Here is a 17,508-nt window from a genome sequence, read left to right as displayed (position 1 = left end):
ACTGTTTTTATTGATCAGATCAATTAAGCTTTGCTGTGCAAAAGAGACTTTAAAAACATTAAATAATCATAGTTATTCCAAACTTTTTTTCAGTAGTGAATATATTATAATATTATAAGTTAATTAATCTACAGTTTCTGAGATCATTCTGAGCTGATTTGCGTGTATCAGTGTCTCTCTGAACTCTCCTGCGTGTGTGTGTGTGTGTGTGTGTGTGTGTGTGTGTGTGTGTGTGTGTGTGTGTGTGTGTGTGTGTGTGTGTGTGATCAGGCCCGATCCGAGCGTGATTTCCTCTCCTCCCAGGACATGTCTGTGCTCAGTCCGGTGCTCAGCACCGTTAAAGATCTTGGTTACGTCCCACGGCGGGAGCTTGTGTTGCGCGGTCGCCTGGCACCCGGTCATTACATCATCATTCCCAGCGCCGCAGAGACCAATCAGACGGGAGAATTCCTCCTGAGAGTCCTGACCGAGAAAGGAAACGCCATCAAGTGAGTGAGGCTCATCCATATGAGAGAGTCACAAACCTGATCTCTTCTATCTCAGTTCACAGCAGTGGGGTTCAACGCAGAGTCTCTGGCTGTTTATACTGAGCAAATACTGCCTTAGATTTGCTGCAATTACAATCTCAATATCAACTAAAATATTTGTGAATAGCAAATGATCTGAGCTGCAGTGCAAACTGCAAAGTTCACCCAAAAATGAAAATTACCCCATAATTTACTCACCCTCAAGCCATCCCAGGTGTTTATGACTTTTTTTTCTTTCAGCCAAACATAATGTAAAAGAGTTAACACAAAAGAGTTATATTAAAAAATATCTTGGCTCTTCTAAGCTTTATAATGGGAGTGAATGATACCTTGGATTTTGAAGATCAAAAAAGTGTATCCATCCATCATAAAAGTAATCCAATTCAATATCAACTAAAATATTTGTGAAGAGCAAACGATCTGAGCTGCAGTGTAATTTAGTATTTGTATATACTATTTTATATATATATATATATATATATATATATATATATATATATATATATATTATATATAAAATTAAAATAAAGTAAAAATATAAAATAAAATCTACTTTAAAATATAAATATATATATACAGTATATATATATATATATATATATATATATATATATACTGTATATATATATTTATATTTTAAAGTAGATTTTATTTTATATTTTTACTTTATTTTAATTTTAGTTTGTTTTAGTCATTTTGCAATGTGCTTTTTACTGTTTATTAGTTTTTAATCTCTAATGTATTTTAGTTTGAGTAATTTTAGTACTTCCACTTATTTTACTTTAGTTATTTGCCAAGGCAGCATTTATAATTTCTGTTTGAGTTAAGTGTAAGTTTTTTGTTTAATATTTAATTGTATTATTTAATAAAAAAAATTCTGCCAAATTGAAATTTTGAACAAAAATTATTTTGAATAGATTGATTAAAAGTTTTAGTTATCCTTACGAAAAAGAAGTTTATTCTTTTTATTTTAGTCTGCTATTACTTCTTTTAAACTAAAACAAGTGTACTTTCAGTCTGCTTTTTATGTACTTCTCAGAAATATACTTAAAATTGCACTGAAGTAAAAACTTTCAAGTGTTGATAAAAAGGATGCATGAAGCTAGAATAAAATGTTTTTAAAATGGAAAGAGTTAAAGTACAGTTAAAGGTATATTTCAAGTATAAAAAATGAATACCTAAATAGTAAGTAGTATACTTAAAGTGAAAAAATATGATGTTGTTCACTTAAAGAAAAATGTCAAGTATACTTGCAGTATAAAACAACTAAACTAGTAGTTTACTGAGAGTATACTTCAAAGTGTACTTTCATTAACTCAAAAATTGCTATTTGACTTGTAAACTATCCGTATACCTATAACTTTACTGTAGTATAGTTGCAGTACATATAAAAAACTTTCAAAGCTCAAAGTTTACTACTGTTATTCTTATAGTACACTTACAAGTATACATTTATACATTAAAAAGTGGGCCAATTTAGTCCTAAGTATTGAAACAGTACAAGTATACTCACAAGTACATTGATATTAGTTTCCTTACTACATAAAGTACACTTATAATATACTTCAACTTTACTTAATAAAATTAACTAGAAGTAAACTTATTTATTTGTTAGAGCACAAAAACAATGATGAATGCTATCGCTCTATACTCTTTTATATTCTATACTCAATGCTCAATTCTGTATATTTTCATTTCCCACGGGAGAAACGCTTGTTTTTTGATGTAATATGAATTTAAAGTCTTTGTTTTAACGTACACAAAAAAAAAAAAAAAAAAACAAAAAAAAAAAATTGTGTTCAACATACTCCAATAATAATAATCTTGGTTTTATTTACAACTTCGAAAAAAAATGTATATACAGTGTTTTAATTTACAGCATTGCCTAAATATGTGTGTGTGTGTGTGTGTGTGTGTGTGTGTGTGTGTGTGTGTGTGTGTGTGTGTGTGTGTGTGTGTGTGTGTGTGTGTTTGCAGAGCTGCTGTGAGACCTGGAATAGATGCAACCTCACCTACACCGGTAAAACGGAGACATTTACTGTGTCTAGAGTCACTGCTTTGATCATTTATGATCACTGGGTTCATTTAATTGCTCATTTTTAATTATTTACATTCGTGTGTATGTGTGTGTGTGCAGCCGCTGTCTCCACGTCTCGCAGGCCTGCCGTCTATAACCGAAGCCAAAGCTCTCTTCCTGAAACACTGTGTCAAGGTAAAACCGGTCAGTTTGTGCATGTATTGTCATATGTAATGTCATATGTACAGTATGTTGATATGCGTGGTCTGTAGGGTTCGTACTGTAAGCCGCTGGATCTGCATAACCTGCTGACTGAAGCCATCGCAAAGGGAGGTGAGAAAATGTTTATTCAAATGGTGCTTTTCATCCATTTACTTCTTTATTTCTACATTTGCATGTCAATGCAAAACACTCTTAGCAGGAGAAGTCATGCTTACTGTTCCTCTCCAGTGCCGTTATAATGCAATTCTTTACATTCGTTCTGCAAGCGGAGCCGAAAACCATACGGGAAGTGATGCGTTAACCAGTGAGGAAGTGCGTTTGTTGATGTTGTTTCTTGTTTTCTGTCCGGACAGTTTTCGCAGGTAGTGAGAAGAAACTGAGTTTGGAGCAATGCAAGAGTTTTGTGGTGCTCATGGATGTATCCTGTATATCACGTGCACTTGTTTTACTTTATTCCTTTTTTTAAAATATATTTTTAGTTATCATGATAATTTTTGTTTAATTTGTAATCATTTCATCATGTTCTTTTGTCATTTTATCATTATTTTTACAATTTCGGTTTAATTGTTCTTTTAATTTCAGTTTTAGTTATTTATTTCCAGTTAATAATTGTAGAGTGCTTTAACTTAAAGGGATAGTTCACCCAAAAATTCAAATTACCCCATAATTTATGGGGTAATATACGCCATCCCAGGTGTTTATGACTTTTCTTCTTTCAGCCAAACACAATCTGAGTTATATTAAAAAATATCCTGGCTCTTCCAAGCTTTATAATGGGAGTGAATGGTACCTTGGATTTTGAAGCCCAAAAAAGTGTATCCACTTTTGGCTCCAGGGGGTTAATAAAGGCCTTCAGAAGCGAAGCGATGCGTTTTTGTAAGAGAAATATGCATAACTTTATAAACTATAACCACTGGCTTCCGTCGACAGCCGTACGAGAGTCTGGTTCCGGCTGAAGAGTAATATTCCACTGTTTTACTATATTTTGATCAAATAAATGCAGTCTAAAATATTTTTTAAATCTGAAATATTCCAAACTTTTGACCGATAGTGTGTCATGCAACAGTTTGCTTCACATTCTATTTCTAAGAATAGTTTGCAGTATATATATATATGCTAGTAGTCCATTCTCAGCATAGCGCGGGTCTTATCTCAGTCGCCTCGGGCACATTTGGGTGTGTGAGGTATTTTATGGTGCAATTCAAAAGAATGCATAAGATTGGGTGGAGATCGGAATGTCACCTTAACTGCACCAATCAGAGCCAAGGAATGGGTCGACTTGATTTGACAGAGTTCCAGGCATTGTGGGAAAAACTCCAGAAGTGGACGGTGAGGACATTTACCTGTTTTAATGAATGCGTAGGGAGTGTTTGATTACGGTGAGGTGAAGGTGTGTTTTCATGTCACATGACAAATGATATCATCGTAAGAACATTTAAAAAAAAAAAAAAAAAAAAAAAAAAAAAAAAAACGGACAATTCTTTTAAAATGTACCCTCATTTTGGATGAACTATAGAGTGCATTAGTGCCCGCTCACTTTTTTAGCGCCGTTGGTTCCGGAATTATTTTTTTCTATACATTTCTCCCATAGAGATTTAAAAAAAAATCTTCATTAAAGCGTAATAAACCATGAACCAGGCCAATTAGCTGTAAAGGTGACTCACAACACTACAAACTTTGATTTGAAGCAAAAAGTATTTGAAAATCGGACACAAGGTACAAAGAACATAAACTTAACAGCATAAGTGAGGCAAATAACTACAATCCCAAGCATTGCAAACAGGATAATCAAATTAAAAGTGATGGAGAACTATAAAATCTTGGGTGGAGTGGGCGGAGCTAACCTGATCTTTCGACTCTCTGATTGGTGGACTTGTCTGTCCATCATCATGGGTAATGTAGTTTTTCACCACAAATTCCACGATTATTTAACAACTTTTTAAAGCGAATACCATCGATTAACAACCTCGTTGCTCACAGTAGGGCTGTCTTTAAAGCTTTATAAGTTATCATTCAAAATCAATTTCCTTATGGAGAAAATGAATGGAGTTTTTACTTCCGGAACCCGACTGTTGCGCTTTGGAATTGATTAATATTCATTACTGCATTTTAGATCAAATAAAGACTGGATTACGTGATTATTCACCCTTCTGTGTGTGTGTTTGTAGGGTATTTTTATGACATTTGACAAAAACAAGAACCAATCGCTGGATTACCAAGAAATCTCCGCCTCTCTGTCAGCAGCAGGTGAAATATGACACACACTTACTCACACGCACATTAATGCAAGTATGAGCAGGCACACACACACACACACACACCCTATACATGCAAATGCAATCATTGACGCAACAGTTCATTTATAGAGAATGAACACATACACACACATTCTGTTACTCATACACTATTAGTGAAATGGTTTCCCACACGTCAGGCTTTAACACACCCAGCTTTCAGAAGAGAAACCTGTTCATTCATCTGTGAGAGGAATGTTGAAGGAGGAGTGTGTGGGCTGATCATCAGGCTGATCTGTGCTCGTCTGCTCTGGTCTAGGCATACAGGTGGATGAGTTCATACTGCAGCTCATCGGCCTGCGCTACACAGAGCCAGACATGACCGTCAGCTTCCCGGGATTCCTCTTCCTGCTCCTGAAACTGGACAGCATGATGCGTAAGAACACACCAATCAAAGTCAAATGACTGGAACAGTTATTGCAAAGTGGTCCAAATGTTGTTCGAACACGCTTGGCATTGCATAAGAAACAACATCAAATCATGTATATAAAATAAAAATAGTATATTTTTCATGCATAACATTTTAAGAAAAAGAAGTTTGCATGTAGTATTAAGTATTAAGCCACACTTAAAAGTGTCACTGTTGTATGTGTGTGTGTGTGTTTGTCTTCAGGCAAGTTTCAGTCCTTTGATATGACGGGAATGGGAATGATTTCGGTGAACTGCAGACAGGTAAAAACATGAAACGCATGAGAGCGTTGAGCATCTCACACACACATTCAATATTTCATCCTCTCTGATCTGCCACCTGTCAGATCCAAGCTTCCTAATTCTTCCTAACCGTCTTTCCTCAACATGACTGACAGTTATTACGTGAGTCAGACGTGAATTTCTTGTCTTGTGAAAAATGTGATTTATTTACTGTGCGCCAACTGAATATTTCTGTGTTCGTTTCTTTCGCTCTTCCTCTTGATTTGTAGTTTCTGCACATGACCATGTACAACTGATTCCAGACCAGCTGCTGGAAAACAACGTACATCTGCTTCAACTGTTCCTGATAAATGGATCGTTCCAGGACTGGACAATACAGCGGACATGAGGCAAAACTACTGTATATATCACTGCACAGAACCTGCAAATATTAACCTGATTTTACTGCTTCTAGTGGACAGATGCCACTTCATGCTTTATTTGCTTAATAAAAACAATTCTACAAAAATGTGCGTAATCATTTTTTTTTGTAGTAATAGGCTATAATAAAAATCTTTTTTTTTAACGTTATTATTTTATTATTATTTGTTAATAATAATGTAGTTATATTATTTAATAAGTTATTACATTTAATAATAATATTAATAATTTTATAATTAGTGTTTGTCATATTTTAATGTTTGATTGTTTGATTGATCAACATTGTTGTATCATGTGCTTCTGAAATAAATTGGAATAATAATAAATAAATAAATTATTAGTATAAATATGTTATAAAATAATTATCCAAAAAATAAACAATATATATTCTGACATATTAATCAGATCTCGTTGCTTTGAAGTCGGCATTAAACGGAAGTCCCGATAGTTTTTTTCTTCTCTATAGTGACGTATATCCGAGTGAAGCGGCTTCTCGAACAAGAACAAGTGCAGGGCGGGGCTTGATTGGATGGTTGTGGTTTGCTATTGGTCGATCTCATGTGAGTGACGGGTTGCCCCGCCCTCACGCCAGTAAACACATCATCAGAGAAGAGAAGAGATGTTGCTGTGAGAGCGAGGGGAAGTTAGTATTCTGATTAAATAAAAAAAAAAAATGCTATTCACAGATAAATCATTTATAATAAAACTGCAATATTCCATAAAAAATAGAAATTGCCAATTTTGATTTCATGGTGACTTTAAACGAAACTCATATGAATAATTGTGATCTTTAAATGCTCCTCTTGCTCTGGACACATGTTCCGTTTATATTTATTTCAGTGAGCACTTTTGAGAGCACACATGACTGGGAAATATGCCAGATAATGAAATATGTGTGGATGGGATCAGTTCAGGAATCCTGCATGAGCTTTGGGTCTGTAAAATATCCCAGCTATGATTTCTGACAAGCTGCTGCTTCTGCTTTGAATTGCAAAACAGTAAATGATTCAAATAAGCAACTGATTTGTATCCAGATATTACAGATAATGGAAGAGATTATCTAAATAAAGATCAATATCAATCATTGGGGGTTTGTATGAGTTTGATACATAATAATTAATATTCAGGATTTGGGTATTGTAAACAATGTAAACAACAGCGTATGGTCGATGCGCTCGTCTGTCTGAGGTTGACCCACTTCACGTCCCCTTTGACAGACACCATGAAATTTTAATGTTCGGTTTAAGCAGCTTATTGCTGTCAGAGAACCAGACCAGTTTAACTACAATAAATTCAAGTCATACACATTCATGTGTTTTTTTTCCTAAAACAATATGTGTTGTTATAACTATACAGTGGAATTAAAATGAAGAAGAACACAACCGGCTGGTGAGTGTTTCGTGGAAAGTGTATTAATAATAGATTCACTCTTTCTGTTTGTGTAAAGTTAGAAGATACAGGATCCACTGGTGTACAAGCCAAAAATAAGTATCTTTAAAGTGACATTTTCTAAGCCCATTGCTTTTGATTACATTAAAAAAATAATAATAGATATAATTATATACACATTTTATATAAAATATGTTTATAGAATGTGAGTAATATTTTCAATTAAAATACTTAAATATATATAATATACATTTACATGTATAAAATGTTTGTATGTGTATATGCAAATTATATATCAATACATTTTAATAGCATATATTATATAATATACATATTTATATACATTTATAAAATGTATATACATACACATTATATATGTATGTATGTATGTTTGTATATATATATATATATATATATATATATATATATATATATATATGTATTTTATATATATTATATATATAATTAATATCCAAAATATTTCAATATAATTATATACACATTATATAAAATCTATTTCTACAATGTAAGTAATATTTTAATTTACAGTAAATACTTAAATAAATAATATATAACATACATATTTATATACATGAATTAAATTGATTATATATATATACATTTAATATATGTATATAAAATATGTAAATAAGCAAATGATATATCAATAACATTTTAAAAATCTATTTATATAATGTAAGTAATATTTGAATTTCCTCAAACAGGCCCAAACAGTATACTCAATTAAAATACTCAAATAAATTATATATAATATACATATTTATATTCATGTAGGCCTATATGAAAATCCGAAATATAATATGATAATCCAAAATATTTAAATATAATTATATATATAAATAGAACTCATGTAATTTATTTATTTTAAAATAAACAGTAGGCTACAGTTCATCCTTTCAGAAAACCTTAGATTAGATTTCGAGTTTTGAACTCCTCAGTGAATATTTTCATATAACATGCACAAATTCACATTTTCTATTCTTAAAAAATACTTTCCCCTGCGATATCCTCCAATCGCAGAAGCCCACCCAGTTCGTGGGTAGAGCTGAGGTCGGATATCTTCTGAATAAGTAAACGCGTCATTTAAATATTCATGAGTTTCTCGGGCCTACTAGGCTACCTCCTCCTCAGTGGGAGCGGCGCGTCTCTCCTACTCCATTTTTCGTCAGAAGGAAGGGTGGAGGAACACACTTTCGGCGGGGATCCTGTCAGTCCACGCAGCGGATACTTCACACCGAGCAACAAAGACTTCGAGAGCGACTAGTGCAGTCTCATTCCTTCTCGTTGGTCGGTTAGGAAGAATCTTTACATTGCCCTTAGGGTTTGTGACATGGTAGATTATCACGCTGCTAATAATCAAACACATTATTCATCCAGCGGTCAACAGCAGAGCTACATGGAGCAGGAGAACGATTGGGATCGGGACCTACTACTGGACCCGGCCTGGGAGAAACAGCAGAGGAAGGTAAGAGGTTCTGACGGGAAAAGCTCGGGGGCCGCCGCAGGGGCCTGTGTTAGGAGCATATTTGTGTGAATAACACGTTTTTTAGCCACGCGTAATGTGCATTATTATCATTAGACCGCTCTTATATGCGCTTAGAACTCGCTTCGAATGTTAGAATGTTTCGCGGGTTTCGAATGTTACGGTGTTACAATGTTTCAGTCGTGCGCGCGCGCGCGTGTGTGTGTGTGCGTGAGTGATACATTGTAACGGCTGAACCTGTTTTACTAGTGCGAGTTTCATTCGCTAGTGCTGCTTTTCCCCCTACTCTGTTCTTTCTCAAAGCGACATTTAGACTCCTAGTTACAGCCAGACATCCGGATTTAAAATGGCAGTAGCGGTGGATATCACAGTACAGGAGCTTAAAATAGCTGCCGAAATGCTGTTTCTGGACTTTATCTGCTGTTCTGGAGAGGAAAGATAAGCTTAAATAGAAGAAGAAGAAGAAATTAACCTAACAGGCGCGTTTATATATTTAGTTCTCTCTTTTTTCCCACGTAAAACCAGATTGATAGTGTTTTATGCTCGTGAATTATAGTGAGGAATTTGAATGACGTTTTTGGGTGTGTGTGTCTTTTGGGGCAAAGGCAGGCTTGGCTGATCTGCCGTTTTGTGTGTGACAGGCAGGATTTCAGATTGGGTTTTCAGAGAGAGTTTGAGAAAGGAAGGTTAAAGTTTGATTGGACAAATAATCAATTATTAACCCACCGGAGCCCCTTAAGCAAACGCACACAGAAATATATCACATATATATAGACACAGTCACTGCCCTTCAGACCCCAGAGGTATGAACGCACTCATAACTGGGGCATTTATTTGAGAAACTCGAGTGGAGGAGGAGATTTGACTGAATTCTTCAGCGCCCCTCCCCCTTTTCTACTTGTTTTGTTACACTTGTGAGGCCAAATTTCAGTAAACTGTTTCAAATGGCCGATATCTAGAGAACAGTGGCTGTCCAAGTACAGTATAGTACAATTTGACTACTGCAAATAAGCTGAATTTAAACCACCAAATTGCCAGTGTCTATTGCTTTATATCAGGCATTAAATCCCTGTCAAATATCAGTGAAATAGGTGTCACATCTCTTTGACAGTACTTTTTTCGAGTCATAAACACACTCCGCCTTGGAGAAATCTGGTTGGTTGACACATTTTTTGCAAGGTGGAGCTTTATAGAGTGGGTTTGTGGTTGGGAGATTGGTTTGATCTAATTGATTACTTTTCTTGTTGCATACTACCATGCTGTTTTAAATTGTAGTAGCCTATATAGTGTGCATAATATGCATAAACACCCAGCTAACTTACTACTATTGTGCATGTGCATGGAAGACTGTATCCCGCAATGCAACTTGCATTGTCATTTAACATGGCCTTCCGTTTCCAGTGTCTAAAATGTCATATTGTTTTAAAATCTTAAATGGCAAAATATATAATGGGGTTATTATCGTAATTTGCTTAATTATAATAAGTGTGTAGTTTCTCCTCCACTAATGGCACTGAGCAGAATTGAGAAAATAATCACTGTAATCAAACAAGTTTCACACTCTGGTTATTGTTTAGTCAATCAGATGCCAACCAAACTTTTGGTGCAACAAGTGCACACTTCAATGAGATGTCTGCATGTTTCTGCACTTGGAAGTTTAGTGAACGTCACTTCAATCTCGATTCCCCACTGGTCGTAAAATGACATCTTGGCTCTGGAATTTCTATTGCATGTTTATGTGGATGGATATTACACACAGACCGAAGTTCTCTTGTGATTACCAAACCAATGCATCCTTTATAAAACCCCACACTGAGTTTCATTACGGTCTCCATGCACCGCTGCCTATTCCGCTTGACCGAAACAAGGCGTGTGGAATTATACCGAAGTCATCCCCTTATCCGTGACAGACGTGAAATTACTCCCCAACAAAATGCCAAACGCCCTGTGACCGGCTAAGACTTGCCTCTCTCCGCTCCACCCGAATTGTCTAAAAGGCCATTGAAGTGTTTCAGTCTCCACTCAACAGCCTGTTAGGGCAGATTTGAATTCAAATAAGATGCAGTGATTGAACTGGCTTTGTTCTTGTTATGTAGATGAGCACAATCCAGTAGTGTTTGATAAGAGAGGTGTCTGAAATCCCACAGGACAGCAAAGACAGGTTGTTTTGGAGTCTCAGACTTACTACTAGTGGGAAATTGCAAACGTTACTAGGGATGCATGATATATCGGTATCGGCTGATATATGTTCATTTTTAATGTTATCGTTATCGGCCTGATAGGAACATTTGGCCGATAAATAATGGATTATTTCCTTCAGCTGAGACATTTCAGATGCGCACTGTTCACCATGATGACTTTGAATTGCTTGAAATATGATTGAAATTGGGGATGCATGATATGTCAGCCGCCATATCGTTATCGGCCGATATGTGTTAATTTTTAATGTTATCGTTATCAGCCGATAAGAAAATTTGGCCGATATATTATAAAGCCGATAAATAATGGATTATTTATTACTTCAGCTAAGACACTTCAGATGCGCACTGTTCACCATGATGGTTTTCAATTGCTTGAAATATGATTGAAATAACTTCAAAAAAGGAAAATACAGTTCAGTGCAACATGTGCAGTGCAAGTCTGTGATATCGGCTACAAAAAAATGATAATGAGAACGTTATAATTGTGTGCTTGAGACATCGGATTTTAATGGTGGGACTTTTGTTTTTGTAATCTGGCTCCCAAAAATTATATAAACATTTTTGGATTTAGATTTATCGGCCAATATATCGGTTATCAAATATACAAAATTATCGGTTATCGGTATCGGCCAAAATGTTCATATCGATGCATCCCTAAAAGTTGCCTAGAGAGAAAAGATCACTATATCTTCAAATGTACGATATCAGCCGGGCTTTTTAATGAAGTTGTCAGTAGTCGTTTCATGGCTGTGTATATCGCAGGGATCTTTCCTTCAATTCATCATAACTTTTGTATCGTTTTTAAACAATCTCCAGTAGCCTTTTCCACTCCCATACCCCATCAAACGCTTCCAGATGTTTATGATGAGCATGGATGTCTGTTGTATATTATAAACAGATGATTTTGACTCTGATTGAATGAACCGCATTCTACACTGCCACCAAATTGTCATCTTGCTTGCCAACAGTAAACAGACTTTTTTTTTTTCTGATTATTATAAATAAATGTAACTCTATTTCAATATCGCTGTCTTTCATTACATTGACGTTGGCATGAAAATAATAAACCACTAGAGACTGTGTGTTTTAGGGATTTGTACCCCAGTTAAGGACTTTAGGCTGTTGTATTTAGATCTCTTCTATGTAATAACTTCACTGTAATGCATAGCCTCGAGTGGCTTATTGCTTTATAGCACCGATAGGGGTAAAGAAAAAGAAGAAGGATTTCAGAGAACCAATAACATTGGCCAAATAAAAACCCTTGAGTCATGAGGACTTGAATGGAAGATTGTTGTTTGAAGAGTGCTGTGGATTTGGTAGCGAGTTTGGCTCTGTATAAAGGTCTCTCTCTCTCTATCATTATGTTTAAGTGTTACAGAAGTGAAATGATCACAACTGCGAGTGTAATCGTGTTTCTGTTCTGTACATGGACTGGACCGAGACTCTACGCTACTGTTCAGGGGCCTCGTTCCTCTATAAAACAGTGGGATTCATTCTGAGAAGTTCAAGACTTTGGCTCCGTTCCAAGCCCTAGTCAGTTGCCGTGTTGTCTACTATCTAAATAGAGGGTTGACTTCTCAGGCAGCTTGTTAACTGTTCTAGAAACAGTCACTTATGAGGTTACCTTTCACTCTTCAAAAGGGTAACTTTCATAAGTGTTCTTCAAAGGTTGCAACTCATTCAAAAAATACACTAAATTACCTTTCAAAGTTTGATTATTGGAGCATGTTTTACAAGGACGTTTTTCTATACTTCAAAATGTCACATTTAATTCAACGTGTTGCGTGCTAGTTCGTGGTAATTATGTGTGAAATTTATTAGCAACTTCTGTGTGAAATTTATTAGCAACTTCTGTGTGAAAATAGTTTCGAAGTTTTTTTTTTTTTTAACTGTAGTGCTCCTACAACAGACTTGACTCAAATTGATTTAGTGTTTGGCATTGTCATGTAACTAAGTTAAGTATAAGTGTAAAAGTACATTGCACACATGCACATTATTAGGTCAAATAGTCCATTTGTATTTGGAGTGAACATTTGTGTTGCTACATTTTAGTTTTGCGTGAAATATTCAACATCTTATATTGATATTTTTCACTTTACTCACTGTAATACGTTATAGGATCCAATCGATGGTCACTTCAAGGAAGTAATTTTATTGTTTATGGTCATGTGATCCTGGGTTTGAGTTAATGTGTAAACAGAAGTTGCAATTATATTGCACACATTTTTGTCAGTCATTTCAGTTTAAATAAGTTTCAAATGTGAGTTTAATTGGGAATACGTTAGTGCAGGGGTTTCCAGATGCAAAGGACCCCCAATATGATCATCCTTGCGTTAGGACCCCTTACATTTATAAAGCATCTGTCCTTTAGAAACATTAAACACTCAATTTATACAGTAAAAAAAATTAAAAAATTGTTTCTATTAAGTAAAGTTACATTATTATATTCTTTCTACTCACTATAGTAATGTACTGTTAAAAACTGTTAAATATTCTGTTTAAATTTATATGAATAATATTTTAATTAGTTTTTAATATAATTAGATTACTAATTAACTAATAATATTTATTTTCATCAAATATTTTAATCTAATTTACTTATTTTAATCTTATTATTCCTTTATTTATTTTTTTACTTTTTTATTTATTTATTTTTTACAGTTTTTCTCTACACTTTTCCACCCCCCCCCCCCCCCCCCCCCCGTCACTCGCTTGAGGCCCTTTAGGGGTCCCAGGACCCCAGTTTGAAACCCCCTGCATTAGATAGCTATGTGACTGTCCACAGCGTGCAAAGAAGAGCTGGAAGAGATTGATTTCTGTTGAGTTCACCTCTTCATATTTCTATATTTGGTGTGCGGTATCATGATAGCCTTGCCTCAGGGCCGCTGTCCTGTCCGGTCACTGAGTTTGATTGAGCCAATCGATTGTGCTTTTTAATTGTGTTTTTTTTTTTTTTATCTGTATCCCAATTTGCATTGTAACAAACTTGGTAAAATAATCCAGGATAGGATTTGGTTCGCATCACCCTGGTTCCCTGTGCTTCGTGCTACAAAAATACGTCATCCCTGCAAGCCTCAATTTGTACATCTTGTGTACTCAAGGCTTATTACACTATTGCGTTGTTAGCTTAGCAGTAAGTAAGCTTAATATTAAACTGTTTGTATCGTTTTGAAGTGCACTTTTGATTTGCTGCCTGTGTAGAGCGTAGTTACTTTAAGATGCCTTTAAATGTACCCAGCACTGGAAAAAATATGGTTGGTTTAACTTAAATGTTGCCTTAATTTTGAGTTCATTGAAATAAAAAAACTTGATGTAATACAATTACGTAGTTAGTTAATAAATAGAATCTCTAAATATTATGTTATCTGAACCACATGAATTATCTAAGAAAAGTAAATTGTGATAAATCATGAAAATAATTACATTTATTAAGCAGCTCACTAGGCTTTGAAAGCAGGATTGTACATTACATCAGGGTTTTCTGTGTATCCATGAAAAATAAAATACTTTTTTGTTTGTTATTACTGCATATGCAAATGTTGCATCAGTGAAGCTGACACAAAACTACAGCAGTTATTAATCAGAGAATCCTGTAGACTTCATGAAGGATATGTCTTGAGAAGTGACTGGTGTCCACTTCACTCAGTGACTTTGGCTTGAGATGTTGTATCTGTATTTGTCGTTTAACACTCGCTCTCTCACTGATACTTCACATGCATATTTCGTGTGTCTGTTTCTCGGTTGTGGTTGGGTCTCGAGAGCATCGCTGAACAGGCGGTTCGCTTATTTTCGTCTCTATAAGCGTTTCACACCATGTTGTCAGCTAACGAGATGCGCAGCGCAGAATCATGTGATAAACGTGTACCATACGTGTGAGTTCCTGTTAAAATTAGGCCTGAGAAAATGTCTGCTCTAATTATTTGTTATAATACTTTGTACTGGCATTGTTTGTACTTGCATGTGCATGTTCATAACAAAAAAAGTGCGTAATCAAATCCCACTTGGCCATGTGTTGTGTTCCTGAAGTGTTTTTCCATGCACTGTAACTCTGTTACATATGAGGAGTTGCACTGAAGAGTTTGCACTTTGCAAATTAATTTCATTTGGCGATGGCATTTTTCTGAAAGGTCAAACGGATTTGTCCTCTCTGGGTTGCCATGAGTCAAAGGTCGTCACTACAACCCGCCAAAATAAAGGTTTGGTTTAAATATATGACAGAAATATATTATGATTATACAGTAGAATGTTCTTCTCAAAGTAGAAGTAATAATAATAAAAAAAAGTAACATTTCATAAGGCACTATTATCATTAAAAATGTAATAAATTATGAAATGTGAAGTTTTTTTAATTTAGTTGATCAGGCATGCTTTTTGATAATCATTAAACCAGAAAACAGAGTTTGGTGAAACGTATTACACAGATACACTGTGACACATGGCCTTATGAAATCCATTTATTTATCTTTTTTTTTTACCAAATTCCATTTTTTTCCGGATTAATCGTTTTTTCCGTTTAAATTTTGCTGGTCTATCTAATTTAAATGTTAGTAATCAAAGCATGTCCAATTAATTGCAATCATTAAACTTATACATTTTAACAGTAGTTTATTAAAGGGTTAACAAAACATTTTTATGGCCCTTTTTTTTTTAATTTTTTTAATTTATTTTTTTTATTCCATTATTCGCAGGTATTCATATCTGGCACAAAGTAGTTTATGATAATGAATGTGTCATTTCCCAGAATGGAGTGCTGACCACGAACTCTCTGAATGAAGAGCTTGACCGTGAGTCAGAGCATGCTGGGATAATTGAGGCGTAAACTGAAGCGCTGTGGTTACTGTGCAGTAATCCAGTTTGGGATTGTTGTGAGTAGGTGTTTGGACCAGGTTCAGGTGTGTCCCAGTGAAAACACTGAGTGGGAGTGGACTGAGATAAGGGCGTTATAATATGAGGTCACATGAGGTGTTGCGTCACCTGACCTACTTCAGTCACGCCCAGCCGGAGAAATACTTTCAGTAATACGAGCATTTGCTCTTGAACATATCTAGATCATATCAGAAGCCTTAAAGATGCTAGAATCAGATCAGATTCTAAATATATTTAGACCCCAAATATTTTATGACCACAGATGTGCTATTTAATGTAAACAGAATAAGAGTTTCCCAGTACACCAAAAATACAGGCACTAGTTTTTTCTGCTTTAATTTTGAGATATTAATCATATTTATTTAAGGAACAGCTCTTCTCTCAGAAACCATTTTCACAGATCTTGTTTTATCAGAATTTTAACATTTCATTTTGAATTCCTTTTATTAGAAGTGAGCTGAAATTCTAGTTCCTTGTATTGATCACTTGGAAAGAATCATTGGTTTCCAGGTGTGGAAAAGTTATGGAAATTTCTATAGAATGCGTTCTGTTTGTATAGAGAGTGAAACGTTGTTCGATAACAAGGAAAACAACGTCGTCTTCGTCCTCAGGGAGCTTGATTCCTTACAAAGCATTGAGACTCAGATTGCAGGACTCTTCTTGTCGCATTGGTGACTATTAATTCTAAGGGTTGGAAGGGTCTATAAAATTGCTCAGTAATCACAAATAAAGTAAAATACAATTACTAGTCAAAGAGTGTGGGAACACTGCTTTAGTTCAGATGCATGACAACTACTAAAGTTCAGTCTACTTCCTGTTTTACATCCTGGTTATCTTAGTGATGGTTATATGTAAATGAATCATGATGTCTTTGCCGGTCGCCTCTGGGCTGTGCCAGCAGTTACTGGTCCGTGATGTACAGTAGCTGTACACAGCTGTTGTTAGAGTTGGTGTTCAGCTCTCGCTGTCCCTCGAGGATCTGTGGAAGTGGAAACATCAGGAACTGATCCAGCACACATTGTCCAGTGCTCACTTGTCGGAGACCGGGAGTCAGTCCTGCCCTGTCACTCGCTGTGGCCGTTCACCACGTCAGGGCATCGTAACTTCACCAGCCTGCTGAATCACACACTCCTGATTTGGGATTCCACATGTGACTTAGTCCGTGGGGAGTTGAGTGATAATCCGTGATAAACATCTGTGATCCATGGATATTATTGGCTTTCATTTTCACATCATTTTCATATAAGGCATCATTTCAGAATTTTCTTTTTTAGTTTTTACTGGAAGTACTAAAATAACTTATACTGAAATAAAACTGAATTAGAACCATAGAACATATTAAAACAAAAACTACTAATAAAAATGACAAAAACATTAAAATTACTGTGAAACCTAATTCAAAATATTAGTAAAAACT

The 17,508-nt window shown here is 35.2% G+C and overlaps 2 protein-coding genes across 3 annotated transcripts in view; both read left to right on the top strand.

The window, feature by feature from the left end:
• The window catches only part of LOC309506266 (calpain-9), a 23,481-nt gene extending 17,242 nt beyond the window's left edge, over nucleotides 1–6,239 (top strand). Inside the window, exons 11-20 of the mRNA XM_082180029.1 lie at nucleotides 271–488; nucleotides 2,505–2,547; nucleotides 2,665–2,739; nucleotides 2,817–2,877; nucleotides 3,120–3,184; nucleotides 4,027–4,095; nucleotides 4,935–5,013; nucleotides 5,320–5,436; nucleotides 5,674–5,732; nucleotides 5,981–6,239. Coding sequence (XP_082036155.1) covers nucleotides 271–488; nucleotides 2,505–2,547; nucleotides 2,665–2,739; nucleotides 2,817–2,877; nucleotides 3,120–3,184; nucleotides 4,027–4,095; nucleotides 4,935–5,013; nucleotides 5,320–5,436; nucleotides 5,674–5,732; nucleotides 5,981–6,007 — 813 coding nt within the window. The 3' untranslated portion in view covers nucleotides 6,008–6,239. The remainder of the gene's footprint in view (nucleotides 1–270; nucleotides 489–2,504; nucleotides 2,548–2,664; nucleotides 2,740–2,816; nucleotides 2,878–3,119; nucleotides 3,185–4,026; nucleotides 4,096–4,934; nucleotides 5,014–5,319; nucleotides 5,437–5,673; nucleotides 5,733–5,980) is intronic.
• A 2,444-nt stretch (nucleotides 6,240–8,683) lies between these two features.
• The window catches only part of actn4 (actinin, alpha 4), a 49,689-nt gene continuing 40,864 nt past the window's right edge, over nucleotides 8,684–17,508 (top strand). For both annotated transcript variants that reach the window (XM_082179960.1, XM_082179959.1), the window contains exon 1: nucleotides 8,684–9,006. In XM_082179960.1, the coding sequence (XP_082036086.1) occupies nucleotides 8,872–9,006 (135 nt within the window). In that variant the 5' untranslated portion in view covers nucleotides 8,684–8,871. The remainder of the gene's footprint in view (nucleotides 9,007–17,508) is intronic.

Source organism: Leuciscus leuciscus (genome assembly GCF_965113295.1).
Source record: "Leuciscus leuciscus genome assembly, chromosome: 9".
In the NCBI taxonomy this organism is placed as follows: domain Eukaryota; kingdom Metazoa; phylum Chordata; class Actinopteri; order Cypriniformes; family Leuciscidae; genus Leuciscus; species Leuciscus leuciscus.
The sequence above is the reverse complement of the archived record's forward strand: the minus strand, read 5'-3'. Positions and strand labels throughout refer to the sequence as shown.